This window comes from Marmota marmota, unplaced genomic scaffold (assembly GCF_001458135.2).
Source record: "Marmota marmota marmota unplaced genomic scaffold, marMar, whole genome shotgun sequence".
NCBI classification, from domain to species: Eukaryota; Metazoa; Chordata; class Mammalia; order Rodentia; family Sciuridae; genus Marmota; species Marmota marmota.
The window spans coordinates 12500613-12518830 of NW_026000142.1; the positions used below are offsets into that span (position 1 = coordinate 12500613).

General features: G+C 34.1%; 1 protein-coding gene across 3 annotated transcripts in view; it reads left to right on the forward strand.

Annotated features, from left to right (window-relative positions):
* Cftr (CF transmembrane conductance regulator) overlaps positions 1-18218 on the forward strand; it is a 161014-nt gene that overhangs the window by 130425 nt on the left and 12371 nt on the right. For all 3 annotated transcript variants that reach the window (XM_048786031.1, XM_048786029.1, XM_048786030.1), the window contains 2 exons: positions 7205-7360; positions 17425-17514. In XM_048786031.1, coding sequence (XP_048641988.1) covers positions 7205-7360; positions 17425-17514 — 246 coding nt within the window. The remainder of the gene's footprint in view (positions 1-7204; positions 7361-17424; positions 17515-18218) is intronic.

An 18218-nucleotide genomic window follows, 5' to 3' on the forward strand; every position in this document is an offset into this window, starting at 1 on the left:
GGCACATGCGAGGAACTGGTTTGATCCTTAGCACCACATAAAAATGAATAAATAAAATAATGGTATTGTGTCCATCTACAACTAAAAGTATATTTTAAAGAAAGATATTAGGAATTATAAATACTGACATAAAAACAGACTATTAGCACTCATTTTTCAGAATACTTGATAAACGTTTAATGCATTGGACCAAGTTCTGTTAAAAATAAACATAGGATGAACAAAAAGTCCTTGTGTCATGCTAAGTGACTTAAGATGGAACACCAGAAATTTTGACTTCTCTCTTAATCTTAGGGATAAATAAATTCACATATTTCTAAAATATTATTTTTCCGTTCATCAAGAATGGGGTTTGTTTTATTTTTTCTGTTCTTGAGGAAAAACAGTTTTTGTTGCAATTTTTTTTTTTTTAGTTGGAAATGGACAAAATACCTTTGTTTTATTTATTCTTATGTGATGCTGAGGATAGAACCCAGTACCTCATGCATGCTAGGCAACTGCTCTAACACTGAACTACAATCCCAGCCCGGAAAAACAGTTTTAACTTGGTGTAAACGGAAAGATTTTAGATGATTGAATTTGTCTTTAGTGTTAGCATGGGGTTATTCATGGAATTGTTTATGGATATTAAATTTATATTGGAGTCCTGATCAAATGTCTGAAATTTTTAACATTTTTTCTTCATTACTGAACATGAGGAGATGTTAGTTATGGTTTGGAATAATGTAAAATTAATCCTTTGCATCGGTTCCTCCCTTGCCTTGAAAAAACATAATTAATTACTCTATTCTGCTTTGCTTATCAGTGAATACCATAGGCATCCAGAGTGTCTTTTGCTGGGACCACCAGGATGGATGCCAAAAAATGCAATAATTGTTAAATACAATAGCACAACAGATTGATATAAACTTGGGACAAATGCCTTGGTAAATTATTTGCTTTAGCATGGTATAACTATCATCCCTTTATTAATTTATTTGGGTCTCAAGTGTAAGTAGGTGTCTTGTGGAAAATAAGTTGGGTCTTATTTTTTTAATTTGCTCTGGCAATCTCACTTAATTGTCATATTTAGACCGTTGGCATTGAAAGTGATCATTGATATAGTTGGATAAATATCCGCCATATTTGTTTTTGTTTTCTGTTTGTTGCCTTTGTTCTTTATTTCTTTTTTTATCTTTAACCCTTTTCCTTTACATTGTAGTTTCAATTAAGCATTTTATGATTCCATTTTTTTCTCCTTTCTTAGAATAATAATTCTATTTTTTAAAATGAATTCTCTTTTTTTAATGGTTTACCTAGAGTTTGCAATATACCCTTACAAATAACCAAAGTTTATTTTCAAATAATACTATATCATTTCACAGGGAGTGCAAGTACCTTATAATAACAAAATTTTTACCAGTTCCTTTAAATATAGTATTCTTGTTATATTTTATTTTACTTATATATGCATATAAAAGTATACATATATAATGTATATGATCAAATATATTGTTGTTATAATTATTCTGAGCAAACTACTTTTCATTAGATCAACCAGGAATAAGAAAAATTAAAGTTCTCATTTTGCCTTCACTTATTTATTTAGGTACTCTTTCTTTAGGTAGATACAAGTTTCTGCCTATATATAGATCTGAGTTTCATTTTTTTTCTCTGACATTCTTTTGACTTTACATTCTCTGACTTCTTTTGACATTTCTTGTGAGACAGGTCTACTGAAGAACACATTCCTTCAATTTTTGTCTGACAAAAATTATCCTTATCACTTTGGAAGGACAATTCCACAGGGTAAATTCTTGTTTCTGCAATTCTAGTTTGACTTGTTCTTTCTCTCAACATTTTAAATGTTTCACTTCACTCCATTTCTTGATTGCATAGATTCTGAGAAATTAAATGTAACTTTTATCTTTGTTTCTTAAAAAATAAAACATTTTTTTCCTCTAGCTTTCTTAAAGAGCTTTAATTTCTTTTTGATTTTTTTTTTATAGTTTGACTATGCTTATGCCTCGATATAGCTTTTTGGTTTTTGTTTATTTATTGGTTTGCTTTTGACATTATTCTGCTTGGTTTTCTTTGAGTTCTGGTATGGCATCTGACACTAATTTTGGAGAAACTCTCAGTCATTATCCTTTCAAATATTTCCCTCCCTTCCTCCCTTTCTTCCCCTCCCCTACCCCTTTAGTCCTTCTCCTTCTGGTATTCCAATTATGCAGATGTTACACTTTTTGTAGTTGTCTCACAGTTCTTGGGTATTCTGGTTTTTTGTCTGTGTGTGTTTGTGTATTTGCTTATTGCAGGGCTGGGGATTGAACCCAGTGTCTCTAGCATTCTAGGCAAGTGCACTACTACATTCCTAGCCTCTGTCCATCATGACTGAGCTCATCAAAGGAATTCTTCAGTTTTGTTTCAGCATTTCTTTTTAATCTCTAGAATTTATTGTGATTCTGTCTTAGAATTTCCACTTTTTATAATTTTTATAATAATGAATAATTACATTATTCATCTGTTTTTGCAGATTATGTATTTTCCTATTAAAAATCTCATCTTATTAATCATAGTTGTTTTAAGTTCTGACTCTCTTAATTCCAAACGTCCCTGTCATATCTGACTCTGGTTCTGATACTTACTCTGTGTCTTCAAATTACTGTTTTTTTTAAAGTTAGTTTATTTATTTTGATTTTCAATTTGCTTTGCAATTTTTTATTGAAACTTGAACGTGATGTGCTAGATAAAATGAACCATGATAAACAGGCCTTTAGTAATGTAGTGGTAAGGTGTTGGGGGAGGGCAGCCTCTTAATAGTCCTATGAATAAGTCTCAGGCTTTACTGAACTTGTGTCCTTGAGCTGTGAACTTCACTTAGCTTTTCCCACCACACTTAGGTGGGACAGAATGACAAGAGTGGACTGGAGTTAAGTATTCCCTTACCTTAGTTCAGTTAGGCTCTGAAAAAAAAAAATCATTAATAGGCTTGACATGGTAAAATAGTTTTTCTTAAGTATAGGCCTTATTAAGAACAGAATGCCCTAGTCTATTTCAAAATGGTTACTTTTGTCCTCCTCTTGCCTGAAACATATGAGAATTTTTTTTTTTTTTTAATCTTCACTGTGAGAACATGGTAGAACTCCTGGAGATAAAATTCATGCTAGTTTAGAACTTCCTAATGACCAAGTCCCCTTAGAATTGCTTTGCTTTCAGACTCGCCCACACTGTTTCTAGCAAGTTGTCAGTTATAGTTTAGGCTTTCCTACCCTGGTGTGCTGGCTCCCTCAGGTTTCTGCTTGGTGGCTTCTGTCTGATTCTCTGTGTGATTGTCTGTGTCTGCTTGCCTATCTCTCCTGTTTGGGGTAATCATGGTTCCCATTGTGACTTTATGTCTCTGGTAGATCCAAGAAAAGTTTTGTCGATTTTCCACTTTGCTGAAGTCTTCACTTGTTTGGATACAGTGACCACTTCCAAACTCTGCACATGTCAGACTGGCATCTGGAAGTCGTTTCTTTTTTTATCCTATTGTCGAGCACATTGTGTAGTTTAATAAATCTTTAATGAATGAATAGTTAATAAATGAATGGATGGCTTATTCCTTCTTTTAAGTCATATGCTTCCTTAGAATAGGAATTGATTCTTAAAATGTCTTATGGGCAGTTCTCTTAGAAATGCCATTTCTATTGCCTTGTTCTTAGAGTTGTAACAGCATCTTGCAAACTGTAACAGAATATATTTCTTATATACCAAATTAAGAAGCAAACTCAAATTAGTGTGCTATTTTGGGTATCTAAAAATACTTCAAACTCAGTTGTGTGCTAATTACTCTTCTTGGAAAAAGAAGCAATTGAAAATTAAAAGTTTAAATGGACATATCCTTTAATTTTTAATGGATTTCAATGTTTGTGGCTCTAGGGGGGATAGATGAAAAAAATCAATATTTTGTGCAGAAAAATTATTCAATCTTCACATTAAAACACATTGTCCATAGGAATTGCTTTATGGAAAAGGTATCCTACAAATTTATTTGCTATTAAACACCTTTAGTTCACAGAAATTATGCTTTAAAAGTTTTTATTTTTAATGCATGAGGAATGTAGCACCTTATATATAGCTGTTACTTCAAAAATATTTTTTCAATCTCAAATAACTTTTTCTTAAATTTTTTTTTGATTTTTTTGTCTAAATATTAATAACCAGATTATCTTCCCCAAAAAAGAGTACCTCTAGCTTTTTTCTTTTCCTTTTTCTCCTGAAAATGTAGGCTGGAGTTTTAATTTGGAGTCAGGTCCCTCATGATAAACCTAGGCTTAATTCTCCAGATGGCATGTTTTAAATATGATAGTACTAGAAAGTCCAGTGATTAAAGAGATATTTAATAATTTTTAAGATCTATTTTTTGGGGAGTGATTATAGCTGCTTTCTCAATTTGTAGTACCTTCAAAATACTTTAGTATCCAAAGTGATTCATAGAAGAGCAAGGCCTTATTAAGAACAGAATGCCCTAGTCTATCTCAAAATGGTTACTTTTGTCCTCTTCTTGCCTGAAACATAAGAGAATTTTTCTAGATCAAATTAGCCCAAACACTTAACTGCCTATTTGGTTTGTTAACACATATCTCATTTTTGTCTTGGTAAAAATTTCTGTGCAATAGCTGAATCATTCAATAATTTGAGCAGCATATAAGTTTTATTAGTAATAAACAGGTATAGGACCATATAAAATCTTCAATTATGGTACAGTGCTGGCCTGGCATGCCAGAGGCCCTGGATCTAAATTTCACTTGACTTAGTATCTTGATTTATAGAGACCACAAGGAAATGAAAAATAATTACAACATACTTCTATCTGTTGCAGTGTTAAAATTGCAAGTCAGACACTAATAAGGAAAGTACTGAGACTATTCATGGTATAATGTGATCACAACTAGCACTAAAGTCAACAGTGTTTTGACTTTCCACATAATACTTTGATTTATCCTCATCCAAAATTCTCAGAGAGGAGGCATATTGAAGTTACTTGAAAATACTGACTTGGAATTAGGGTATGTCTTCAAAGCTTATTTATGGGAAGTACTCTTACAAATCCTGGAAAAGAATTATGATGTGCCAATTATATAAACAAGAAAATTGTAGGCACAAACCAATGAGAATTCTTGCTGTTGAAAAACTTGTCATACATAACGCATTACTCGCAGTTCAGTGATAGGAGGAAACCAGAACAATAGCTAAAAGCTTTAAAGCTAAACAAAGTATTTATAAATTGACTCTTAATCCAGTCTTATCCCAACATAAAAACAGAAGGAAAGGCAACATAGTCATTTATCCTATGCATTAGGACCCTGACTAATAATTTGGGGATTTAGACCTCAGGGTGCTTTTGAGCCAATATTCTTGGTATGAACTTAGAGCAAATTACTGTCATCTATTGGACTTCTCTTTCTTCTCTTACCTTCTGCCTCACCTGCAGTGTGTGTATTCAGATTGCTTACACAAAGCTCTACTGCTGTGTTTGAAAAATCATGTACTTTTGCAACACGGGCTTATTCAGAAATGTGCATATGAAATTCCACAAGGTTTAAAATTAAGGGTGGTCTGGCAACTGACCAAAATTAACTAAATCCATTTATTTGTAAGAACAACTAAATATGTATGTTCACTCATCAGCTTATGTCCTTCCATCTGACTGTCTTGCAGTCAAACTAAATAGGTATTTATTTGAGAATTTTGTATAAGCCAACCACATTGCCGGGTGCTGAGAATGGAAAACAAGATAGACACCCTACCCTTGTTGAAGTTTATCAGTTTTGGTGTGAACACAAGCAATAACTAAGAAAAAAATAATTACAAATTGTAATCAATACTGTGAAGAAACAGAGCAGGGTGTTGTGAATAACAGTTGCTTGATTTAGTTTTCTCACTCAGAGAAAAACATTTGTGAAAGTCCTAGTTTAGAGCTCCTATAGTAGATAGGAAGAGCATGGTTACTGTTATTATTACTTACCAGCGTATCCCAAAGGCCTAGTTTATTAGCAAGTTTCTATAAATATTCAGTAAGTTATTTTTCATGGGTGGTTATAAACTCTAAAACATTTATTGTGGTCCACATACTGGTTCTGGTTTACCAACTATTACTGGTCTATGATGAAATAAGTACAGATATTCAGAGTAAGCTTTTAGAAATTCATTTTTAATGAATTTTAAAGTACTAATTTGCAATGAATTGGGAATTAAAAAACAATTCTTCATTATAGATAGTGTGATAAACACTATTCTAGAAGACCATTTGCTAAGCTATATTGTAAAGAGGCCATATGATTGATTAAAAGAAGAAAAGGAAAAGAGAAGGAAGTAAATTAAATCTCATCACCAAACACTAAATGTCATGCAGTTTATTCTCTAGTCAGTTAATGACTGAAGGAACATTCCATCCCAACCCAACCCTCTTCCTCAAGAGCTGGAATCTGAGCTAAAATTAGAATACAAAGTTGGGGCATTCTGTGGGTCACCTATAGCACTTGTCTCCCCCTACAATGTGTGACACCCTCAATTTCATGCTATGCTCTTCCAGACTAGACAACAAGAATAGCTCCTCTCCCCTTTTCTTTAACGTCTGTTTTGCTCCCTGAATTTGATTTGATGATTGTTCCAGTGCTTATCTATTCCTGGATTCACCCAGCCTCCTTTAGGAATATATAGCTCCCTGAAAATATTCTTATTTATTGTCAGACCTGAAGTTGATACTTGCTTACTTTATAGAAAGAGTATCTAAATATTAGACCTATTTTATATTAATTAACTTCCAAGTTTATATCCATGTTTGGAACTAGATCAGGGTATATATGTATCTGCTTCTGGCTCAAGCCCATCCTTAGAAATGATGTACATTAAGACACTCTGACTTTGCTTTTCTTAATGTTGAATGTGCGTTGTCAACCTTTTTGTCATTAGTAAAGGTCAGTGACATAAAAAACCAGTATCGGGTGTCTAATTCCTTGTGATAGTGCTTTTTCTACATTTAATTCTCAGATTATTTTTCCCTCCATAAATTGATCAGAATTGGGAATGTTCAAAAGGGCTTGAATGAGTAAGCAAAAATCTTCCCCTGATAACAGAAGAAAAAAATTCCACTGGTTTTTATTGAAGTACAATCCTGAATTGCATTTATAGTATGGCATCTATATGCCTTGAGAGTAATTCCATCACTTTTACTCCATAGGTGGGTCTCTTGGGAAGAACTGGATCAGGAAAGAGCACATTGTTATCAGCTTTTTTGAGACTGCTGAATACTGAAGGAGAAATCCAGATTGATGGTGTGTCTTGGGACTCAATATCTTTGCAACAGTGGAGGAAAGCCTTTGGAGTGATACCACAGGTGAGCGTAAGATGTAGCCAGAAGGAAAGCAATGAAGGTGACATTATTTCCAGAAGGAAAGCAATGAAGGTCTACCATTATTTGATGCATGCACTCAAGAAAGTCACAATAGTCTGTGAAATCAATTTGTTATTCATTGTTATCTTTTTTTCCCCCTGCAATGACATAAAAAGATATCATAAGGAGTAAAAAATGTCTCCAGAAGTTTGGAATTCTCTATGACATGTAGTTATTAAAATGCCCATAGTTTTTGATAGCATTTCTCAGAAGATAGTCTACAGCACTAGCCTGGGCTTTTGCTTTTACCAGCTTTTTTTCCCCCCTGCTTCAGAGGTCTGAGCTCCAGATTAACAGTCACAGCAGGTTGAGAAATGCTTTGTAAGACATAAAAGGTGCTCCTGAAAACAGTAAACACTTGGAAGCTTGAGGTAGTAGAATTGAAAAAAGAAAATGTATTGGCGGCTTTTGTTCTTTTATAGAAAGAAACATGTCAGATTAAACTTAGCTTTTTTTCCCCCTCTTAAATGTCATTCTTTGATTTGGGTTAAAAGAATTTCTAGTCTCATTGGCTTAGTACTATTTTATCTGTGTTATTGTACAAGAGCATTTCTTGTATCAGAGAGAAATAGCAACAGTTTTGGTTTAAAATGATCTAAATGAAAACCAAAAACTGTCTTTATGGGGGCCCAAACTAAAAGGCATTTGCTCATCTCTATGGGTGTTTTCATTTAAAACAATCTTTTGTCCCTTAGTACTAGTGGGCTCTAGTATTCTAACACCTCTTCATTTTTAACTCAAAATTAAAATGCCAGGATAATTGTTCCTTTAAACTAATGAGGCACTAAATATCAAAAATGCTAGACTGATGCTTTTAATTCATTTGTTTGGACTTTGCCATGTTGCCAAAAACTCAATCCTGGCTGGAGTTTTGAAAACAGTCTTATTTTCTCAAAAAGAAAAAGTGGATTTTTGGATGGCCTAAAGATAAAGTAAAACTGGAAATACAAGTCTCCCAAGGTGATAGCATTAGACAAAATAAAAATGCTGAAGAACATGGAATAGAATCTGGTTGTTAGAGAAGTGTTGCTATACAGTTTAACTAGGTCTTTTGGTCCCATTTTTAACTAACAATAATAAAGCTTTTGGTTTTCTTGTTTTTATTCAGAATAGCTAGCTGTCCATTAGAGTCAGCCAAGCTCTAAAAGTCAATTTCAGTCTCACTGGAATCCTTTGGTTTATCTGCCATGTGGCAGACATTTTTGTATTCTTACATGTTCTACTTAGGAAACTAAATATTCTAAGACCTGGAGGAACCTAATGGACCAGTGTTATGAAATTGCTTACCTTGCCTTTCTGCTAAAAGGAATCTTTCAAAATTGCCTTTGTTTCATTTATCCTCTTCCAAGGCTTTAAGCTTTATATAAACTAAGCAATAAATGCTTTTAGAGATTCCTTCTGAGATACTTGATGATGCTGACCTAGGTATTTTCACATATGTGTTTATGACCCTAATTTCTGGAACTAACTCCCAGTATTACAAGCATGGCTGTCAACAGAATGTACTATTTCTTCCACACTGAGAGCTTTTGGCTATTATGTGCTAAAGAAAGAGGATGAAATACTCTTATGTTGTTGATATCAAAATGAAGAGATGCTTTTATTTTCATAATATTTTTGGAATGTACAAATTAAGAAACTTTTTTTTTCTTTCCTGGAGTTGAATCTTTAGGAAGAAAAGAAGGAATTAAATATCCAAGGAAAGCTAATTTTATTTGCTTTTTCATCCTCCTGTCTTCCAAACCCTGCAAGGGCATCGTTCTGAAGATCTCTGACATTGACCTATCAGAGATTGCTGGGTTAATTTGACACTGGTTTTCAGAGATGTGAAGGAACTTGGAACAAGAAACTTTCCTTCTGTCTCATAGTGATCTTGAAATATTTGCTATGGAATCACAGAATGCTAATAGCTTTGGCAAGTCTTTGCCGTTTTGTTTTTTAAATTTTTTAAAATTTTCTATCCTACAACAAAAAGAAATCTTGGAGAACACGCCAGCCCAGAGGAAATGCTATTGTATAGATTTCAAGGTGGAGCCGTGAGGTCATGAAGAGGAGGCAGTGAGGTTTACAGTCAACATCCTCATGGCTTAGGCAGTTCAAAACACCAAGGATTAAAATTGCTCATTAGCCCTGGACCTTATTAATACTTAATTCATGGAAAAAAGACAATAATTTTCAAATTTATAATTAAAGCTTCAGGTATAAGTTTGAAAGACTGCAAGGTATTCTGAGCGAATAACTAGACCTATTCTTGCCATAGACTTTATGATCCAAAAATAATCCATGCCTACTAAAGACTCCTACCACAAAGTTGGGATGTCTTTTGTTCTGTAGGATGTCAGGAGGGCTAAAATATGTGTCTATGGATATGATGGATGAAATTGGGGATATGGTCACCATTTAATAATAATTAACAATTGAGCAATTAATTGTGAAGCCCATTTTATATAAAATTAAATATATTATAGATTCTATAGCTGTATGAAATGTATAGGTAATGTTTGTCATTGATCTGTCACAGTAAGTTCCCAATCTGATCTACAAGTTTTAATGAATAGTGCAAAGTAACCCTCATTGTCATATTTCAGATCAAAGAAGAAATATTTTGACCAAATGATAAATAAAATACAGATAATTAGATACAGTATTGGTCAAGGCATGGGCCAATCAGGGGTGCTATGGATAATTCTTGACAGAAAGCCCAGTCCTCATGCCATCTGTCACACTTGCACCACATCAGTGTATCTTTCCTTTCTCTACCCCTACTGTATTAGGCTTTCCTCCTCATCTTGTTCCTTGTATCTCTCCATTCTATGTGGCCCATAAACCAAACTTTTTAAACTACCATTCAGATTCTGTGAATTTGGAATTTTTTATTCCAACTCAAAATACTCCACTCACATTCCAGTCCCAGATGGGATATAGGACCTTGTTTATATATCTCTCCTGGCACTTCTTAAGTGTCATATGCTACAATCATCTGTGTTTTTGTTTAATTTCTACTTAGTATTATAAATACTTTGTAGACCTTCTAGCTAAAGAGGCAAAATTTAAACAAAATCATCAAAAATGGAAGCAGGCTAACAAAAAATACAATAGAAATGCTAAATACGACATTTTTTTCTTACTACTTTTGCTTTTTACAAGGCACATAATAAAATAGCTTGCCCAATAGGAATTCAATATTGTTTTGTCACTAAATTCTTGATCTCTTTTACAAGGGGTTGTGGTTCACTCAGTATTGGGTTTTAATCCATGTAACTTAGGTAAGTTATTTAATTTCTCTGTGCCTTAGTTTCATTTCTATAAAATAGGTATCATGCTAGTCACCACAAAACCTGAGGTTTTATGGGTGTTGAATGAATCAATACATGTCAAGTGTTTTTGCCTCCTTCCTGGCACATACTGAGTATATATAATACACCATGTTCTGGTAGTTGTTGATGTGATTATTATTTATAGTTCCTTGAGATAAGGGATCATGTCTCCTTTATCTTTGTATTGGATTAAAGGTATAGTATATTCTGTAGGGATGAATGAAGTGTGGATAGTTTCACAAAGAAAGTGATAAATGAAAATGAGCCCTTTAGTGTCAAAAATATGTAGGTTTTATAAAAATTGGGTGCTTGGGCTTCCAGGCAGGGAAATTATGAACAACCACAAAGATGAGAATTAGAAAAATTCAGAGGTGGGAGAAAGATCAGAGGCCACATGTAGGGGTATTATAAGAAAGAAGAAAGACTTGACAATTATTGACATGGTCCAGGCAAGGTCTGGGCTCACTCTTCTGGAGTGAAAGGGCAATAGAGCATTAATGGATGTCGGACAGACTTTGGGGGAAGTAATAAGAAGCAGTAATGAGACTCCAAAACTCTCCAGCTGTGTTGTGATGAGCATCTGGACTACACATGAGGACAGTGGCAATGAGGTGTCAAATTCAAGGGAGAAGAGAAAAATAACTGTTCAAGGTAAAAGTGTAACACAACCTCACTATTTCCGAGCCTCAAAAGTTGAAATTTCTGATACTATGTTTCAATAAGGTAAACATTTTGAATACTATCTCTGAAAAAGTATATAATAGCAAGCAAAATTTATTATTTGGTAGGATAAAAAAGTTCTGAAACACTGAATAACTTTACAAGAAATAATAATTTGACCATCTTACCTGTAAGCATTTACATGTAAATATATGACATGCATTTTAATATTATAAAATTAGTCTGTATTTGTTGTAAAGAGATAGAGCATAATGCCTATTACAGTGATATGTGACAAGTTATTTACAAGAAATAATAATTTGATCATCTTACCTGTAAGCATTTACATGTAAATATATGACATGCACTTTAATATTATAAAGTTAGTCTATATTTTTTATAAACCTTTAATAGTTCTGACTCGGAAATATATTATTCATCTTATTCTATGTAATAGATGCTTTTAAAAGCAAAGTGGTATTTAGTTTTTGCCTATTTTTAAACATTCTCTAATGCAATCTGTGGCTTTTGATTGATTACATTGGATAGATTTTTTTTAATGGTACTGATTCAAATTATCAGAAAATGTTGCAGACATTGTCAAAGAAGTTAATGATCACTATGATACTTGCAAGCATTTGGGCCACACCTTAACAGAACTTTACATGATATGTCTGCCTCTCTCTTCCTCTCTCTCTCTCTCTCTCTCTGTGTGTGTGTGTGTGTGTGTGTGTATATATATATATAAATTTATATTAATTTATAATAATATATGAATTCTGGTTCAAAAGGGAAATATATATATATATAACAAAAATTAATAGCATTATGTGTTTAAGGATAGAGATACATTCCTCCTACTTATTTAATTTATATTATGTTCAGTCACCACAGAAGCCAAATTGCTTTTTTGTTTTCATTTGACATCCAGTGATAGAGCACAATGCCTGTTTCAGAGTTCTGAGCACTCCATGTAGGCTCAGCTGTTTCCCCAGAGTAGAGGGGTTGAGGAGTAAGTTCCAGGTAAAAGATTAGTCATGTGGTGAACAATGGTGATCTCTTATTCTTCCCTTATTCTCAAGAATTGCTCTTTATACCATACATGACATTAAATAAATATCAAATATTTGCACACCCTAACTTTCTTATTAGTGAATAGTTTCTTAAAAGAGAGATACAGGTTCATTGTGATTGATAGTTTCAGGTGCATTTTTTTTTTTTTGAGTGCACAATGGGTTTGACTGTGCCAGGTTGGCCAAACCATGTAACTTCTCAGGCCCTGGCTGTTTCATTTATAAACCAGAGGAAAAGGCTTTAGGTGACCTCCAAGGACCTTTCAGCTGCAGAGAAGAATTTGTGGAAAGTTCACAGCATTTAGAAAACAGAAGTAAGACACCCACTGGCACCCCTGGAAGCTTGAGAGTGCCAGATCCTATTTGTAATACAGGAATGGAATGTCTGATTGATCGTATGAAATTGAATTCTAACTGAACCAGTTTGTTCAGTTAGATTTTCTTTAAAATTAAAGTAATACTCAGCTCATTGCCTTATGCTAGACTGTAAACTGTAAACAAAAGACCTATAGAATTTCTGAATGGTAACAAATCCACCACACTTAAAACTTTTGTATGCCTAATTCCAACAAACAGCTTTCTTCCTTCATAATCGTGAATATGTATCTATTTTAAATAAAATTAATTCATATATATTATAAATTTATATATATATAATATATGTTATAAATAATATTTGCTAAATAGTTTATATAAATTATTAGACTGTTATGAATAAAAGTTAAATAAACCATTTATTAAATTATTATAAAGAACCAGCAAAGTTTTACTAGGTTGTCAGTGTTATTCTTCAAAAGACTATGGTACTTGTAAGCAGTTAGGTCACATATTAATAGAACCTCCCCACACCCTTTTAGGCAAAACAAAACAGCTGGTAGAAGCGGTTTTTCAAAAATGGAAGAAAATAACATTTATGTTGAAGTCCAAATCTGACTTTGATTTTTTTTATATTTTTACTTCTTATTTTTACCTTTGCCCACTCATTCATTTGAGCAACATTTATGACATTATATATTATGTCCAAATCTTATGACAGGAAAGAGATTAGCCACGTGGTGAATAATAGTGATCTCTTTATTCTTTCTTGAGTCTTGGGAATTAATACAGGGTGTACAGGCTATCCAACAAAGTTATAATCGAACAGGAGAGATGGATGTTAAAAACAAAATGCCTTCCTTAGAAAGCTGGGAATGGAACCACCATTTGACCCAGCTATTCCCCTTCTCGGACTATACCCAAAAGACCTAAAAAGAGCCACAGCCACATCAATGTTTATAGCAGCACAATTCACAATAGCTAGAATGTGGAACCAACCTAGATGCCCTTCAATAGATGAATGGATTAAAAAAATGTGGCATTTATACACAATGGAATATTACTCAGCACTAAAAAATAACAAATCATGGCATTTGCAGGCAAATGGATGGCATTAGAGCAGATTGTGCTAAGTGAAGTTAGCCAATCCCTAAAAAACAAATGCCGAATGTCTTCTCTGATATAAGGAGGGTGACTCAAAATGGGATAGGGAGGAAGAGCATGAGAAGAAGACTACCACTAAATAGGGAAGAGAGGTGGGAGGGAAAAAGAGGGAGAAGGGGAGTTGCACGGAAGATGGAAGGAAAACCTCATTGTTATACAGAATACATATATGATGTTGTGATGAGAAAAAGAAAAAAAAAGTGTGTCACATTAGATTGGATAAAGAAAGGATGGGAGAGGAGGGGAGGAGTAGGGGGGATAGGAAGGGCAGCAAATAGAATAGACATTATGATTGATGTATGTACACTCCATGTATGTATTATATGGCAAAATACATTCTGCTGTCATGTATGACTAAAAAAAAATAAAAATAAATCATATGATTAAAAAATGCTCACAGATGTATATTTAATCTTAGTATTTTGAGAAGGTTTATTTTGTTTTGAAGTAAGAAAGACATCCTAAGGAAAAGAAATTTAATTTGAAATATAAAGGATATAGTTGTCCCTGGGTTGAATATAGAGGATGAGATTCCTAAGCAGGGAAAATGAAATAAATGAAGAAGCTGAGGAATTGAAAGAATGCCAGAGTGGCTGGAGTGAAAAAAGGAAAGGGAGTAGAGAAGAGCACTAGATGAAGGAAGTCGAAGAGGCTAAGTCACATACCATCTCGTAGGCCATATTTAGGATGGTATATTTTGCCCTGAGTGCAATGGAAAGTCATTTTTAAAGGGTTAATGAAATGATCCAGCTTATAGTTTTAATGTCTTGCTTTAGTTGCTAAGAGAGACTGGATGGGAAGTAGGAACATAGTGGCATAAATCAGTTAGGATGCTCTTACAGTGGTCCAGAGAGAGATACTGATGGCTTGAACTATTCAATAGCAGTGCAAGTTGAGAAATAAATGGATTTAACATAAAATTTTGGGAAAAAATCATAGTACTGATGATTAATTTCATTTGGGAAGATCAGGGGGAAAGATAACTCATGGATGAGTCTCAAGTTCCTGGACTGAGGAAATGAGATGAGAAGCACAGAGATGAAGCAAAATTCAGAAGAAAGGTGATACTTCCCATTTCAGGAAACATGGAAATGAAAGAGGCAGGATCCCTGTTTGTAATCAAACCTTGCATTGCTATGGCACTTTTGCAAGCCACAATGCTTTTAATAACTGTCTGCTTTGAAGCTATAACTCCTTTGGCCTCTATCCACAGTCTTCCAAGATAATGGTGTTACTCTATCTGGCCAAAGTAAATATTTCTGTTGTGGCTTCCTTTGAATGTATAAGCCTCCTTCAAAGTTATGAAAAAGGCTATAGCACATTTGAAGCTCTTCAACTCAGGCCCTCACAGGAAGAGGAAGCTAATAACCCCAGAGGAACTGAGCCTCTGGCTAGAGGGATGATTACTGTGTTTAGATAAAAGTATGCTCCTAAGCCCTGATGAGCTTTTCATGCACCCCTATCCAACCTTTAATCTTTGCTGGCTCCAAATCGAGTTGGGGAGGGAGGACTAGCCTAGCTCCAAAAGGACTTGAGGCATGTTGTTCCGATGGTGAGGAGCACAGATTTGGAGACAAACACACCTGCCTGTGTTTGAATTCCAGTTTCTATTACCTACTTGCTCATTGGCCTTGATCAAGTCACTCAACTTATTTTCCAAGCTGCTGTTTCTTTATATGCAGTAATGGGCTTTATCTCATTAGGTTGATATGAAGACAGAATGAGAAAAAATGTAATGAATCTGCCCAAGGTGTGGCACATGGTAAGCCTGCTACAAATGGGAGCTCTGTGTCCTGCCACTTGGTCGAGATAACTTTTCTGCAGCATTTGATATGTTGTCTGATATTTGGTTGGCCAACACAGTTCTTAGTTCCTTCCTTCTCAGTAAGCCTAGAAATGTTCTAAATCAAGAACTGCAATATAAAAAGAAATAGATTAAAAATCTTAAATTCTGTTGGCAAGCTTTTGAATTCTAGTTACTAAATAGACCCAATTGCTTAAATAATGAATTGATTCAAATTCTCAGGACCGTTTCTTGTTTAATTCTCATTAGTTTGTCAGAATTCTCCAAAAATGTCTTTGTCTACTCTCTTTAGCTTATTTGTACATTAGTTTCTTGCACTTAGAAGCATGGAGGTGGATGCACAGTTATATCCATCGCATATCTTATGATCTTATGGGTCATACATTCATCTCATATCCACCTCTGCAGAGAAATGTCAGTATCCCTCAAAAAGGTGATTTTAATATAGGTCAGGAAACGTCCACAGTAAGACTTCTGGTTGCCCTCTCTAGAAAGTTCCTGAGATATTTAGCAATACCATTGTTCTTTAGGCCATAAATTATGCCCCCAAAGATTAGCCTCTAATATGATTCTCCTTGAAATTGGTTAAGTTGGGAGAATGCATTCTTTCTGCCTGAGAGGTACAGCCACCATAATCTGGAGCCAGCTTGTCTTGTGTGGTTCCTTACAGATTACATAGGCACTGAGCAGTCTGTCTTAGTCTAAAACAATTTGTGAAAATTGAGACTCTGAGAAATTTAGTTCTAAATTCACCTTAGTGAGTGTCATCAATCAAAGGCAAAAGGAAAAAATTATTCTAGACGTTAACATAAAATTATTTTCTCAGCTGAACTATATGTTCAAAGGGCTAATTATTATTATTTATATTGTTGTTATTATTTATTACATGAGCATTTCCTAGCGAAGCAGTGATTTTCTTTTATGACATAAGCAAACCCAAATAGACAGTGATATGGCAAGTAAAGTGTCACAAGGAGAAAGCTGTGCATTGCTTCTTGCAGGGAATTAGACTCATTTCTCACCTCACCTAGATCAGTCTCATTTGTCTTCCTTCTGTAACACACATGAAGTTTATCAAATATTTGAGTTCCACTGTTTCATCATCAATTCCTAACTATGGCCTTCTCCTGTTTGGTGGAGAAAATAGAGATGTGCCTTGATGTGTAGACCAGACATACATGTGGGTTTGAATAAATGCCTGTAAATTCGAGCATTTTCAGAATCCCTAAGGAAGCTAGATTTATCAAAGAAATCCAAGGAAAATACATTAACAATATAGGAATGTGCTCTGACAAGTTAATTATAACTCATAAATTTAATGTTTTTAAACTTTAAAATTTTGTATTATTTTTGCTTATAATAAGGAATATTTCTAGGAATAAAAAAATTTAATTTTCCACAACTTGTAATGATCTCAACTTCTTTATTATAAGAACTTTGGGACATTAGAGAAATGTTCACAAGAGGCTTCAAATATTGATATATTTTTTCTTAACAAATGGTACAAAGCAGGCATAATAAAATGTTAAAATTTAAGAAACCAGATGGTAAGTACATGGATGTTTGGTACATTGCTTTAAGATATATTTTTTTTCTGTGATGCATTTCACATTAAAATAAAGAAAAAGTAAAAAGATATTTAGTTCATTCATGTTTTCTTCTTTATTGTTATAGAAAGTATTTATCTTTTCTGGAACATTTAGAAAAAACTTGGATCCCTATGAACTGAGGAGTGATGAAGAAATATGGAAAGTTGCAGATGAGGTAAGGATGCTAACTCAAAAATTTTTGAAAGTGGTAGCTCATACATGTAAAAGAATGGTTGTCATAACTGAGATAATTTTACACAATCAGCCGTGTGTGTGTGTGTGTGTGAATGCACACGTGAGTTTACACAATTTTAACAGGAGTATCCTAATATTCCTGGAGCACCCTATATTTTGGATTTAACCCATTTCTCTCTACCGGGGACTCAGGTCCTGTCTCAGTACATTTAGGCTAATAAAATGCCATAGACTGTATGGCATATATTCATCATAAATTTATTTCTCACAGTTCTGGAGGCCAGAAAATCCAAGATCAAGGTATCAGCAGTTTTGGTGCTAGTAAGGAAGTGCTTCCTGATTCATAGATGGTGGCTTCTTTCTGTGTAGTAGAACAGGTGAATGATCTTTCTGGGAACTCTTTACAGTAGCTCTAATCCCATTCACAAGGGCACTGTCCTAATGACTTAAGCATCTTCCAAAGGTCTCACCTCCTACTGCCTTGATGTTTGAGGTTAGGATTTTGACATATAATGTTTTTAAAGGACCAAAACACTTAGACCTAGAATTCCCCTTGTTCCCCCCAAATACATGTTACTCTCATATACAAAATGCACTTATCTCAATAACCCCAAATGCCTTAATCATTCTAGCATCAACTTAAAAATCTAAAGCTGGTAGTCATCTAAAAGATATATGGTGAGA